The 12752-nt window shown below is 50.8% G+C and overlaps 1 protein-coding gene across 1 annotated transcript in view; it reads right to left on the bottom strand.

Moving 5' to 3' along the window:
* The window catches only part of LOC119964942 (xenotropic and polytropic retrovirus receptor 1 homolog), a 468531-nt gene extending 456097 nt beyond the window's left edge, over positions 1-12434 (bottom strand). The window contains exon 1 of the mRNA XM_038795157.1: positions 12116-12434. Within this exon, the coding sequence (XP_038651085.1) occupies positions 12116-12184 (69 nt within the window). The 5' untranslated portion in view covers positions 12185-12434. The remainder of the gene's footprint in view (positions 1-12115) is intronic.
* Between the last annotated feature and the right edge of the window lie 318 nt (positions 12435-12752).

Here is a 12752-nt window from a genome sequence, read left to right as displayed (position 1 = left end):
CAATTCTCGATTTGGGTCACCGTCTGTGCAGAGTTTGCACGTTCTCCCAGTGTTTGCCTGGGTTTCCTCCGGGTTTTCCGGTTTCCTCCCACAAGTCCTGAAAGACGTGTTTGTTAGATGAATTAGACATTCTGAATTCTCCCTCAGTGTAGCCGAACAGGTTCCAGAGTGTGGCAACTAGGGAATTTTCACATAACTTCATTGCAATGGTAACGTAAGCCTACTTGTGACAATAATAAAGGTTATCATTAGAAGTGTCGTGGAGCGGGACAAAGACCCTGTACAGTGCGGGTCCTACAGGCCTATCTCCCTCTTGAATGTAGATGCCAAACTGTTGGCAAAGGTCCTGGCAACCAGAATAGAGGATTGTGTGCCAGGGGTAATCCATGAGGACCAGACGGGTTTCGTAAAGGGACGACAACTTAACACAAATGTCCGGAGACTGTTGAATGTAATTATGATGCCAGCAGTGGAGGGGGAGGCTGAGATAGTGGTAGCACTGGATGCGGAGAAGGCATTCGATAGGGTGGAGTGGGAATACCTGTGGGAGACGCTGGAACGGTTTGGGTTTGGGGAGGGATTTATCAAGTGGGTGAAGCTGCTGTATTCGGCCCCGATGGCGAGTGTGGTTACAAACGGGAGGAGGTCGGAGTATTTTGGGCTCCATCGAGGTACCAGGCAGGGATGCCCCCTATCCCCCTTACTATTTGCATTAGCGATCGAACCGTTGGCGATGGCACTGAGGGGTTCAGGGGGGTGGAGAGGACTGACAAGGGGAGAGGAGGAACATCGGGTATCACTCTATGCGGATGATTTGTTGTTATATGTGGCGGACCCGGAAGGGGGAATGCCAGAGGTAATGGAAATACTAGCGGAGTTTGGGGACTTTTCGGGATATAAATTAAATGTGGGTAAAAGTGAGGTCTTTGTGATACACCCGGGAGATCAGGGGGAGGGAATTGGGCGGCTCCCCTTTAAGAGAGCAGTAAAGAGCTTCAGGTACTTGGGGGTGCAGGTGGCAAGGAACTGGGGGACCCTCCACAAGCTGAACTTTTCAAGGCTGGTGGAGCAGATGGAGGAGGAGTTCAAGAGGTGGGACATGGTACCGCTGTCGCTAGCAGGGAGGGTGCAGTCAGTCAAAATGACGGTCCTCCCGAGGTTCTTGTTTCTGTTCCAGTGCTTGCCCATCTTCCTCCCCAGGGCCTTCTTCAAGAAGGTAACTAGCAGCATTATGGGCTATGTGTGGGCACATGGCACCCCTAGAGTGAGAAGGATTTTCTTGGAACGGAGTAGGGACAGTGGAGGATTAGCGCTACCCAATCTTTCCGGATACTACTGGGCGGCGAACGCATCGATGGTGCGCAAGTGGGTGATGGAGGGGGAGGGGGCAGCTTGGAAACGTATGGAGAGGGCGTCCTGCGGCAATACAAGCCTGGGGGCGCTAGTAACGGCACCATGGCCGCTCCCCCCCACAAGGTATACCACGAGTCCGGTAGTGGCGGCCACCCTTAAAATCTGGGGGCAGTGGAGGCGGCACAGGGGGGAAGTGGGGGGTCTGATGGCGGCGCCACTGAGAGGGAACCACAGATTTGTCCCGGGGAACACTGGCGGGGGATTCCAGAGCTGGCACAGGGCGGGCATCAGGCAACTGGGGGACATGTTCATAGAGGGGAGGTTTGCGAGCCTGGGAGAGCTGGAGGAGAAATTTGAGCTCCCCCCGGGGAACACGTTTAGATACCTGCAGGTGAAGGCATTTGCCAGACGGCAGGTGGAAGGATTTCCCTTGCTTCCCGATAGAGGGGCAAGTGATAGGGTGCTGTCAGGGGTCTGGGTCGGAGAAGGGAAGGTCTCGGACATCTACAAAATAATGCAGGAGGTGGAGGAGGTACCGATAGAGGAGCTGAAAGACAAGTGGGAAGCGGAGCTGGGAGAGCAGATAGAAGATGGGACATGGGCGGATGCCCTAGAGAGGGTCAATTCGTCGTCGTCGTGCGCAAGGTTGGGCCTCATCCAATTTAAGGTGCTGCACAGAGCCCATATGACGGGGACTAGGATGAGTCGGTTCTTCGGGGGTGAGGACAGGTGTGTTAGGTGTTCGGGAAGCCCTGCGAACCATGTACATATGTTCTGGAGGTGTCCGGCACTGGAAGAGTTCTGGGAGGGGGTGGCGGGGACGGTATCGAGAGTGGTGGGAACCAGGGTCAAACCAGGGTGGGGGCTAGCGATTTTTGGGGTTGGGGTGGAGCCAGGAGTACAGGAGGCAAGGGAGGCCGGAATATTGGCCTTTGCGTCCTTGGTAGCTCGGAGAAGGATCTTGATTCAGTGGAGAGACACAAGGCCACCAAGTGTTAACACCTGGTTAAACGACATGGCAAGCTTCATCCAATTGGAAAGAATCAAATTCGCCCTGAGAGGGTCGGTACAGGGGTTCTTCCGGCGGTGGCAGCCCTTCCTTGACTTTCTGGATCAGAGATAGGAACCGGAGGCCGAAACAGCAGCAACCCGGGGAGAGAGGGGGGGGGGGGGGGGGGGGGGGGGGAGAAGGGAGGGGGGGGGGGATAGCAACGAAGGGAGCACGTCAGCGGGGGGTCGCGGGCAATGACTGCCCGAGGCCATCGGCAGAAAGGGAAAAGCGGTTTGGTTGCTAGACTGATAGCGCGGGGGGGGGGGGGGGGGGGGGGGGGGGGGGGGGGGGGGGGTGCGCGCGGGGGAGGGGGGGGGGGGGAGGGGGGGGGGGGTGCGCGCGGGGGAGGGGGGGGGGAGGATTTTCCAGGGGGGATTTGTTGTGTTATAATTTAAAATGTAGTAGGGGTAAATGTTTGTATCGAAAAATTTCAATAAAAATTATTTTTTAAAAAAAGAAGTGTCGTGGAGACAGATTCAATCAAAGCATGATTATTTGAATAGAACAATGTGAAAAATTACAGGGAAAAGGCATGTGAATGGCACTAAGTCACAATGTTCTTGCGGAGAGCCGGTGCAGACACAATGGGCCAAACGGCCTCCTCCTGCACTGTAACAATTCTGCCATTCTCTGTGAAATCTCAACTTTCTCAGTGTTAACCCCAACTTCTCCCATCTAATAATAATAACCTTTTATTGCCACAAGTATGAAGTTACTGTGAAAATCCCCTAGTCGCCACACTCCCGACGCCTGTTCGGTAAGCTGGGAGTATGGGAAGTATGGGAATTGAACCTGCGCTGCTGGCCTTGTTCTGCATCACAAAGCAGCTGTATAGCCCACTGAGCTCAACCTGCCCTCTAAACAGGTAACTGAAGTCCCTCATCCCGGGGACCATTTTCATGAATCTTTTCTGCACTCTCTCATATCCTTGTGGTGCTTCATATTGGATATAATACTCCAGTAAAAATATATTCAATGATTGTTTCATCTCCATATTTCTTGTTGGTTGAAAAATAACATAATTCACTCTCAGTATACTGAATAAATTCCCTGTACTGCACTAAGTTGTTGGCCCATAAGCAAACCAATACCATCTCCTCTGCACTGTGATACTGGCTCTATTCTAATAAGACTATTTTTTACCCTCTGCTGTATACACAACACAATGTTAATACTGTTCTCAGCTCCTCACTTTGTACAGAATCAACTGTTAGACAGTCTCTCATACAAAATAGCATTCTGCCAAGATCATAAATGCTCTGTTTCACTGTGATCTCACTTACTATCTGCCCCATTCACATTGCTTCCTATTTAGTGCTGTCTATTGTATGTGAAACAATCTATTATAGAGCTAGAATTAAAAATTCTACAATGCTTCACTGATCATCACCAATGTTAACACTCTCTTTCATGATCAGCTCTTGATCAAATTATTTAGGACGATCCAAAATAAAAGATTATCTTGTTTTTCCTGCTCTGATAGTTAGTTGGTTACTTTCTGCAACTTGTGTTAAATGCTGTGCTGCATTTCAACAAGCAAGTGTGCAGTGTAAACAATCAATCACAAAGAGGTAACTCTAAGAAAGACCTTGGGCTGGATACTTCGTTTTTAATGTGCCAGCTCGAATGGAGAATCCACGGGAGGTTTACGTGAAAAAGATCAGCACGTACCACTCACCTACTCCGGTACCAGTGAGGGGTTAGCACCGGTGTCAACCGAAACTCCTGCCTCCCGTACCGAAAATGGCCGGAGAACGGGCGGACTGTGCATGCGCACGGCTGACCACCTGCAGCGGTTGCACCACACAACATGGCGCCGGCCATGCCAGACCCAACACGCCATCCACGACCCCACAACCCACCCCCTGGCAACCCCCCACCAGCCACCCCGGCCAGCGGCACAGATCCCGGTCGAGTGTGATGACCCTGGGCACAGTCCGCAACCGCCACACCAGGTTCACGATTTGTGAGAGCACAAATGTACTGCGCCACTGGGAACTCTGCCCACTGGCGGCAGAACATCATGAGTGGGCCGGCCGAAGAGGCTCCATCGGCATTGCGACTGCACGCACCACGATGTCGCCATTTCGTAGGGGGAGTACTGGTGTCAAACTGGCGCCAGCCCCAATTTCAGCATCGGAGCCCATTTCCGCAATCGGTGAACATGATTTCAGCGCCGGGCAACGGAGAATCCCGGTCCTTGACTGGGATGAGTCTGACAGGCAATATTGTAGAGGTGGAAGTAATGTCTTTCTTTATAGTCGAAAGCAGAGGGCAGTGAGTGGCAACATGGTGGCGAAGAGACCAGTGGTACATGCTAGTATGTGAAGTAGTTGAAATACACTTATGGTATGTAGCGTGTCAAATAGGTGTGGCAAACAAATATTTTCCTCCGAGACCACACATGGTATAATTTCCTCGTAAGCATATAATTTTATCATTATCTGATTAAAGCTCTGCACCCCAGTAAAGGAGTATGGAAACAATTCATTCAATAGGACGGATGCTTGTCACACCTTGATTGAATTGCTGAATGTGCTGACTGACTCACTCATATTTTTTTGATAATTCACGTATCTAAAGCATGTAAACCCATTATCATGCACAACAGCCTCAAATTCAAGGTACTGAAAATCATACAAGGTAGAGAGAGTTATTTTTGGCCAACAAAGGTGAACAACACTGTACCTTTGAAATATGCCTCACTCGCCCCAGTCCAGAGAACTGAGATGCCAGCTGCTACAATTTGAGCATCCTCAGGTGTATGCAAATGTACAACTAGGGGTTTAGCAGGCTAAAACTGTGCAGATTACTAGAAGAGAGTACTCACTGGACTACTGGTTTATCCAGCTAGAATCGCTAGAATCGCTATCCTGCTATAGCAAGGTTTTGAGAACAGAGGGGGGGAAAGAAACTTTTCAGTTAGCTAAAAATGTTCCCATGGACCCATGTCACAAGTACTACAACTGATTTCCTGACACTGCCTGGGTCAAAGATGCCATGACAATGAAATAATTAATTTTGATTTGTAAACTTTGCTCACCGGCCTATAATATATAATAGACGCTAGCCTCCTGAATTATTGCATGCAGTAATCCAATTTTAGGATTCAAACGAAGAACAAGCCACAATAGCTAAGCACACAGAATTGCTGACATCATCTGTACTCATCAATTGTACTATACATAAGCAGTGATAACAACATCCCAAAACACTCATTTTAAAGTTCCTGCTGAATTACCAAGGCATATTCCTCTCTATAATTATACAGATATAGGGTTTCCTTCAGTGTAAACCACTGCTGTCTGCAGTCAAAATCTTGAACATTTCTTTTTCTACTACTGAAATGTATATATTGTCATATAAAGTCCCCAAATCATACTTAAATTACTTAAAAATATCTGAAGTGGTGCAGATTCAGTTACATTCAGTAACAACTTGCATTCATGAAGTGATTTCAATATAAAAGACAACTGACAGAGAGTTAAGAAAATTGGGTACAGTGCCAGCCAGGGAAAGAGGTTGTGAGGGTGACCATGAGCTTGGATCAAAGAGGTGGACTTTAGATCTTCCTAATTGAGCAGAGTGAGAGAGAAAGAGAGGCAGACAACACTGCAACGGTGTAAGCAACCTTTCTTTATAGTGTCAAGAGTGAAGGTCTGACCAGGACCTGACAAGATTGAAAATTATTCAGCTGAACCCAAGACAATGGCCAGAGAAGTGAAAGGAATCAGCAGCTTGGGAGCAGGGTGGTGGTGGTTGAAGACATAGGTTGCAGTTTTCTTGAGGACCATTTGTACAAGCCTACACAGTAACTCAACTTGCTTAACCTTTTTTTTTAAAGATACTGTCATTGAACATTTCAGACCTGACAGGCTATGAATTCCAGGTATCAGACATATAGTTGAAGGCCATAAATGAGGGAGTATATTTTAGTGCAATGTGCACTAGTGCAATGTGTCTAAGTTTGCAGACAACACGAAGATGAATGGTAAAGCAAAAAATGCAGAGGATACTGAAAGTTTGGATAGTTTAAGCGAATGGGCTAGAGTCTGGCAGATGGAATACAATGTTGACAAATGTGAGCTTATCCATTTTGGTAGGAATAACAACAAAAGGGATTATCTAAATGATAAAATATTAAAACATGCTGCTGTGCAGAGGGGCCTGGGTGTCCTAATGCATGAGTCACAGAAAGTTGGTTTACACGTGCAACAGGTGATTAAGGTGGCAAATGGAGTTTTGTCCTTCATTGCTGGAGGGATAGAGTTTAAGACTAGGGAGGTTATGCTGCATTTGTATAAGGTGTTAGTGAGGCCATACCTGGAGTATTATGTTCAGTTTTGGTCTCCTTACCTGAGAAAGGACGTACTGGCACTGGAGGTGTGCAGAGGAGATTCACTCGACTAATCCCAGAATTGAGGGGGTTGGATTACGAGGAGAGGTTGAGTAGACTGGGACTGTACCCGTTGGAATTTAGACGGATGCGGGGGATCTTATAGAAATACATAAAATTATGAAGATAATAGATAGGGTAGATGCGGGGAGGTTGTTTTCACTGGCGGGTGAAAGCAGAACTAGGGGCATAGCCTCAAAATAAGGGGAAGTAGATTTAGGACTGAGCTCAGGAGGAACTTCTTCACCCAAAGGGTTGTGAATCTATGGAATTCCCTGCCCAGTGAAGCAGTTGAGGCTCTTTCATTGAATGTTTTCAAGATAAAGATAGATAATTTTTAGAAGGAATAAAGGGTTATGGTGTTTGGGCGGGAAAATAGAGCTGAGTCCACAAAAGTCAGCCATGATCTCATTGAATGGCAGAGCAAGCTCGATGGGCCCAGATGGCCTACTCCTGCTCCTAGTTGTTATATGTGCTATGAGGTCACGGGAGATACATCTTCACACTGAGAATAGTTTCCCCAGCATCAACAACAACATGCATTTAGATGGCACCTTTAACATAAATTGTCCCAAGGTGCTTTACAAAAAGGAACAATTGACACAAAGTCACCCATGGCGATAGCAGAGCAGCTGGTCAAATGCTGATCAGAGGTAAGTTGTAAGGGTGTCTTAAAAGGAGGAAAGAGGGTAGAAAGGCAGAGAGGTTCAGGGCTAATAAAAATTCAGAGCCTAAGTCTTCAGCAGCTGAAGACACAGCCACCAATGGCGGAGGAATTAAAATCAAGAATGCTCAAGAGGTCAGAATTAGGTGAATGCCAGATATCAGAGGACATAGATAGAGAGGGGCAAGGAAAGAAGGACTGAAAACATGGTAATAATTTTGAAATAAAGATATTGCTTAACAGAGAATCAATATAGGTCAGCAAGCACCAGAGCGATCAGTGAACAATATTTGGTGTAAATAAGGACATGGGCAAAAGTGTGTTTCCAGAAGGTCACATGTGAAAGATTGGCCACGGGTACATTCTCCAACAGTTCAGGCTTTGCAACCACCTGCACAGCTGTGCTCAAATGCTGGTGTCCAGAAAATTCTCTCAACATTAAAGCCAAGAAAACAAGATCCCTTTCTCATGGCTGTCATGGTCTTAAAAACTGGGATAGGATACTCATATCATTCTTAGGCACATAATCAGCCATCACCAAACCAACAATTGTAAGTAAATTGGATTAAATGCAGAACCAGCATTTATGACTCAATTAGTATGTCGGTCTCCACCATATAGTTATTTATAATATAGCATGGTATAATGCTTTCATTATTTTAATGTCTGGCACGTTTTCGTTTTTGTAAACATTTCATCTCACCACGCCGAAAGCTGCAACAGTATTTTGTAACAAGCATGCCAATAAAAAAGGCGAGCCACCAAGTTAACAAAACACACGCTGAATGCTTATGTTTCAAATTCTTCCATGCTTGCTGAGTTTTGCTTGAAATCAGGAAGTGGAGTTGCAGGAAACATGATGAGAATTCAGCTTTCATCGCACATAATCTCAAATAACTGTGCTGTCTGCTTCATTCGAGTATGATTGTGCACGGTTTTACAAACTGTATGGCTAGTTTCTATTTCACATTATGTACACCGTTACTCATCGATACGATGGCTCTTGACCACTTTTACAAAATTTATTTTGCAAGCAAGGTGGAATACACATACACTGACAAGTAAAAGCAAACTTTAGGATAATGATAGCATTAGATTTTGCTGAATTATAAATAGCTATATGTTCGAGACTAACATACCTAATTAACTCATAAGTGCTGTATCTAATTAAGTCCAATGCATTGACAATTGTTGGTTTGGGGTTGGTTGAAGAATGCTTGAATATCCTACCCACATTTTAGAAACACCTACAACCCGCAAAAAACAGATTTTGTTTCTCCTTCTCTGTCTCACAGTTTACATTGTTCCATGGCACTAGCAACATTTTGAGAAAAGATGGTAATGATTGACAAGCTACAAAAAAAATGTTTTGTGCAAGTTATAATGTTGTGGAATTTACTGACTGAAATGGATGCAGATTCAATAAGTTTCAAAAGGGCACTGGATATATAACTGAAAAGGAAAATAGATTGAGAAGATGAGATTCACCTGAGGAAGGAGCAGTGCTCCGAAAGCTAGTGCTTGAAACAAACATGTTGGACTTTAACCTGGTGTTGTAAGACTTCTTACTGTGCTCACCCCAGTCCAACACCGGCATCTCCACATCACTTATCACAAGTAGGCTTCAATGAAGTTACGGTGAAAAGCCCCGAGTCGCCACATTCTGGCGCCGAATGCGTCGACTAGGGGCTTTTCACAGTAACTTCATTGAAGCCTACGTGTGACAGTAAGTGATTATTATTATTAATAAAAGGCCTCACAATATCACACAAGATATTCTGGCCACAATGATGTTCATTTACAGAGACTTGCTATTTGTCTCTGTCTGACAGTTCAATCCCACTCCCCAGCAGCAATACAAAGATACAAAAACAAAACCACTCGTGGCTTACACTGAAGAATTTATTCAGAAATAGATCCTGAAGCAGCTACACATAAAAGAGATCAATAAACCGTTCAAGCTCTTTATGCAATTTCAACCCTGAATGTTTTGGAATGTAAGATCCTCCAAGATCAATTTACAGCATCAAACCCTTATCTCATAATTATATAAAATCTCCCCCCATACTCAACACATCATTGGACATTGTTATCTGCAGTTCTTAGCATATTCCAAAAATCATTATTATGTTTTGACCATGATCTAAATCTCGGTCTCCAACAACCCACTGTTCCCCCCTCCTCAGACCATCTCCCTCCCTCCCATCGCCTTCACTCACCAACTCACTCTGCACCTCCCTTTGAACCCTCTCCTTGCCACATCCTCCAATCTTCCCATCCCAATTATCCTTAAACCTTTGCCCTCCACCAACTCCAATCCCCCTCCACTCCCAGTCTCCTTATCCCTCTCCACTACCCCGACCCACCATTCATCCTCACCCACCCAATCATCCTCTCAAATCCCCACAACCTCTACTCCCTCACTCCCACCCACATCCTCCAACCCCTCGTCTCCCTCACTCCCACCCTCATCCTCCAACCCCTCTGCCAGTCACATTCCAGTTCCCTCTTCCACTGTCTTCCTCAAACACCCACCTCACCCTAAAACCCCTTTCTCCCCTTGAACCTCAATCCTAACTCCCAACAACCAAATACCCTCCAAGCCCCGCTCCCTCAACCTCTCTCTCCCATCAACTCACTCTCGCACCCCACCCTCACTTCTCCTTCATCTTTTCTTGCCGGCCATTTGCCCTCTCTGACTGCCGTCTCCCCAAACACCTGCCATCCTTCCTCTGCCCTCTCTCCCCCTCCCTCCAAGAATCGTCCTCTCACCATGCACATAGCCACTGCCTCTCTCCACCCTCTAGCCCCCTCCCGACCCCCTCCAACCCACCCTCTAGTCCCCTCCCGACCCCTTCCCACCAACCTCTAGCCCCCTCCCGAACCCCCTCCTACCCACCCTCTGACCCCTCCTGACCCCCACCCACCCTTTAGCCCCTTCCCACCCACCCACGCTCTAGCCCCCTCCCCCTCTAACCCCCTCCCGACCACCAACCACTCTCTAGCCCCCCCCTGATCCCTCCCACCCACCCACCGTCTAGCCCCCTCCCGATCCCCTCCCACCCGCCCACCCTCTAGCCCCCTCCCGACCCCCCCCACCCACACTCTAGCCCCCTCTCGACCCCCTTCCACCCACCCTCTCGACCGCTCATACCCACCCTCTAGATCCCTCCCATCCACCCTCTAGCCCACACCCGACCCCCTACCACCCACACTCTCGACACCCTCCCACCCACCTTCCAGCCCCCTCACGCCTCCTCCCCCCCACCCGAGACCCCTCCGACCCCTCCCACCCACCAACCGAGCCTCCTCCCGGCCCCCTCCCACCCTCTAGCCCCCTCCCGACCCCTCCCACCCACCCACCGAGCCTCCTCCCGACCCCCTTCCACCCTCTAGCCCCTCCCGCCTACCCATCCTCCCTCCCTCTAGCCCCCTCCCGACCCCCACCCATCCTCCCTATAGCCCCCTGCCGACCCCCTCCCACCCACCCTCGCGCCCCCTCCCATCCACCCTCTAGCCCACATCCGATCCCCTCCCACCCACACTCCAGCCCCCTCATGCCTCCTCCCACCCACCGATGCGAGACCCCTCCCGACCCCTCCCACCCACCCACCGGGCCTCCTCTCGACCCCCTCCCACCCTCCAGCCTCCCCTGACGCCCTCCCACCAACCCTCTAGCCCCCCTCCCACCCACCCGAGACCCCTCCCACCCACCCACCGAGCATCCTCCCGACCCCCTCCCACCCTCTATCCCCCTCCCGACCCCTCCCACCCACCCACCGAGCCTCCTCTCGACCCCCTCCCACCCTCTAGCCCCCCCGACGCCCTCCCACCCACCCTCTAGCCTCCCTCCCACCCACCCTCTAGCCTCCCTCCCACCCACCCGAGACCCCTCCCACCCACCCACCGACCGAGCCTCCTCCTGACCCCCTCCCACCCTCTAGCCCCCTCCCAACCACCCACCGAGCCACCTCCCGACCCCCCTCCCACTCTAGCCCCCTCCCGACCCCACCCGCCCACCCTCTAGCCCCCTCCCGACCACCCATCCTCCCTCCCCCTACCCATCCTCCCTCCCTCTAGCTCCCTCCTGCCCCCTACCACGCACCCTTGCGCCCCCTCCCACACACCCACAAGCCTCCTCGTGACCTTCTCCCACCCACCCTCTAGTCCCAACCCTCTCCTCCCCACACCCACCTGCCCCCTCCCTCACCCTCCTGCCCCCTCCTTCACCCTCCTGCCCCACACCCACCTGCCCCCTCCCTCACCCTCCTGCCCCACACCCACCTGCCCCCTCCCTCACCCTCCTGCCCCACACCCACCTGCCCCCTCCCTCACCCTCCTGCCCCACACCCACCTGCCCCCTCCCTCACCCTCCTGCCCCCTCCCTCACCCTCCTGCCCCACACCCACCTGCCCCCTCCCTCACCCTCCTGCCCCACACCCACCTGCCCTACACATCACCCTCCTCCCCCACACCCACCTGCCCGCGCCCTCACACTTCTGCCCCCTCGCCCCCCTGCTCCTCGCCACTGCTTCCTCCACCTTCGTCCCCCTCCATCCCCCCTCAGCCCCTCACCCTGTCAGATGCGATCTGTCCATTGTGCCATTTACCCATGCACCTCCCTCTCTGTCCCTTTCCTGCCGCTGCTCACCTCATACTGGATGTACTGTTTGCGCCATTCCGGCGTGATGTGGGCTGATAGATGTTCGGCGAATTTCATGACTGGTGCTTTCTGAAGATGGTTCGTTCAAAAGAAACGCACACAAATTAAAAATCCCAGCAATGAGTTGGGGGCTTCCGCTGAATAACCACCATTCCCTGATGGAGACTACGGAAGCGAATTGCAGATCTCCGGCTGTCACTCTGCCTTGTTGATGTCGCTCGCTTCCCTCAGACGGAACAAGGGGATTGTCACTCACTGCCGATCATTCATCCGCCATCTTACTGACAATACTACACAGGAGCGCGCAAGCCAGTGGAGGCGGGGGGGGGGGGGAGGGGGAGGGCGCGGGGAGGCGCGCACACTGCGCGGCACGTGCGCGTCCATGCGCCACTGCCCGCGGCCACAGCGCGCGCCTGTCCAGTGAGGACGTCGCGTCACCTGCCAGCGTGTCCCCGCCTCCGATTTGCAGCGTCCGCCCCGCGAACCCTGTCCCGTGCCCGCCTCAAGCTCCTCCCCCTGCCCCGCCCCCTACCCCAGGCTCGGTCCCGAGCTGTCCAACGGCCAGCCGCTGAGTTGAGGTGTTGATGCGCAGCAGGAGCAGTCACCCCCCCCCTGAGGGGGATGA

The sequence above is a fragment of the Scyliorhinus canicula genome, chromosome 4 (genome assembly GCF_902713615.1).
Source record: "Scyliorhinus canicula chromosome 4, sScyCan1.1, whole genome shotgun sequence".
NCBI lineage: Eukaryota > Metazoa > Chordata > Chondrichthyes > Carcharhiniformes > Scyliorhinidae > Scyliorhinus > Scyliorhinus canicula.
The sequence above is the reverse complement of the archived record's forward strand: the minus strand, read 5'-3'. Positions and strand labels throughout refer to the sequence as shown.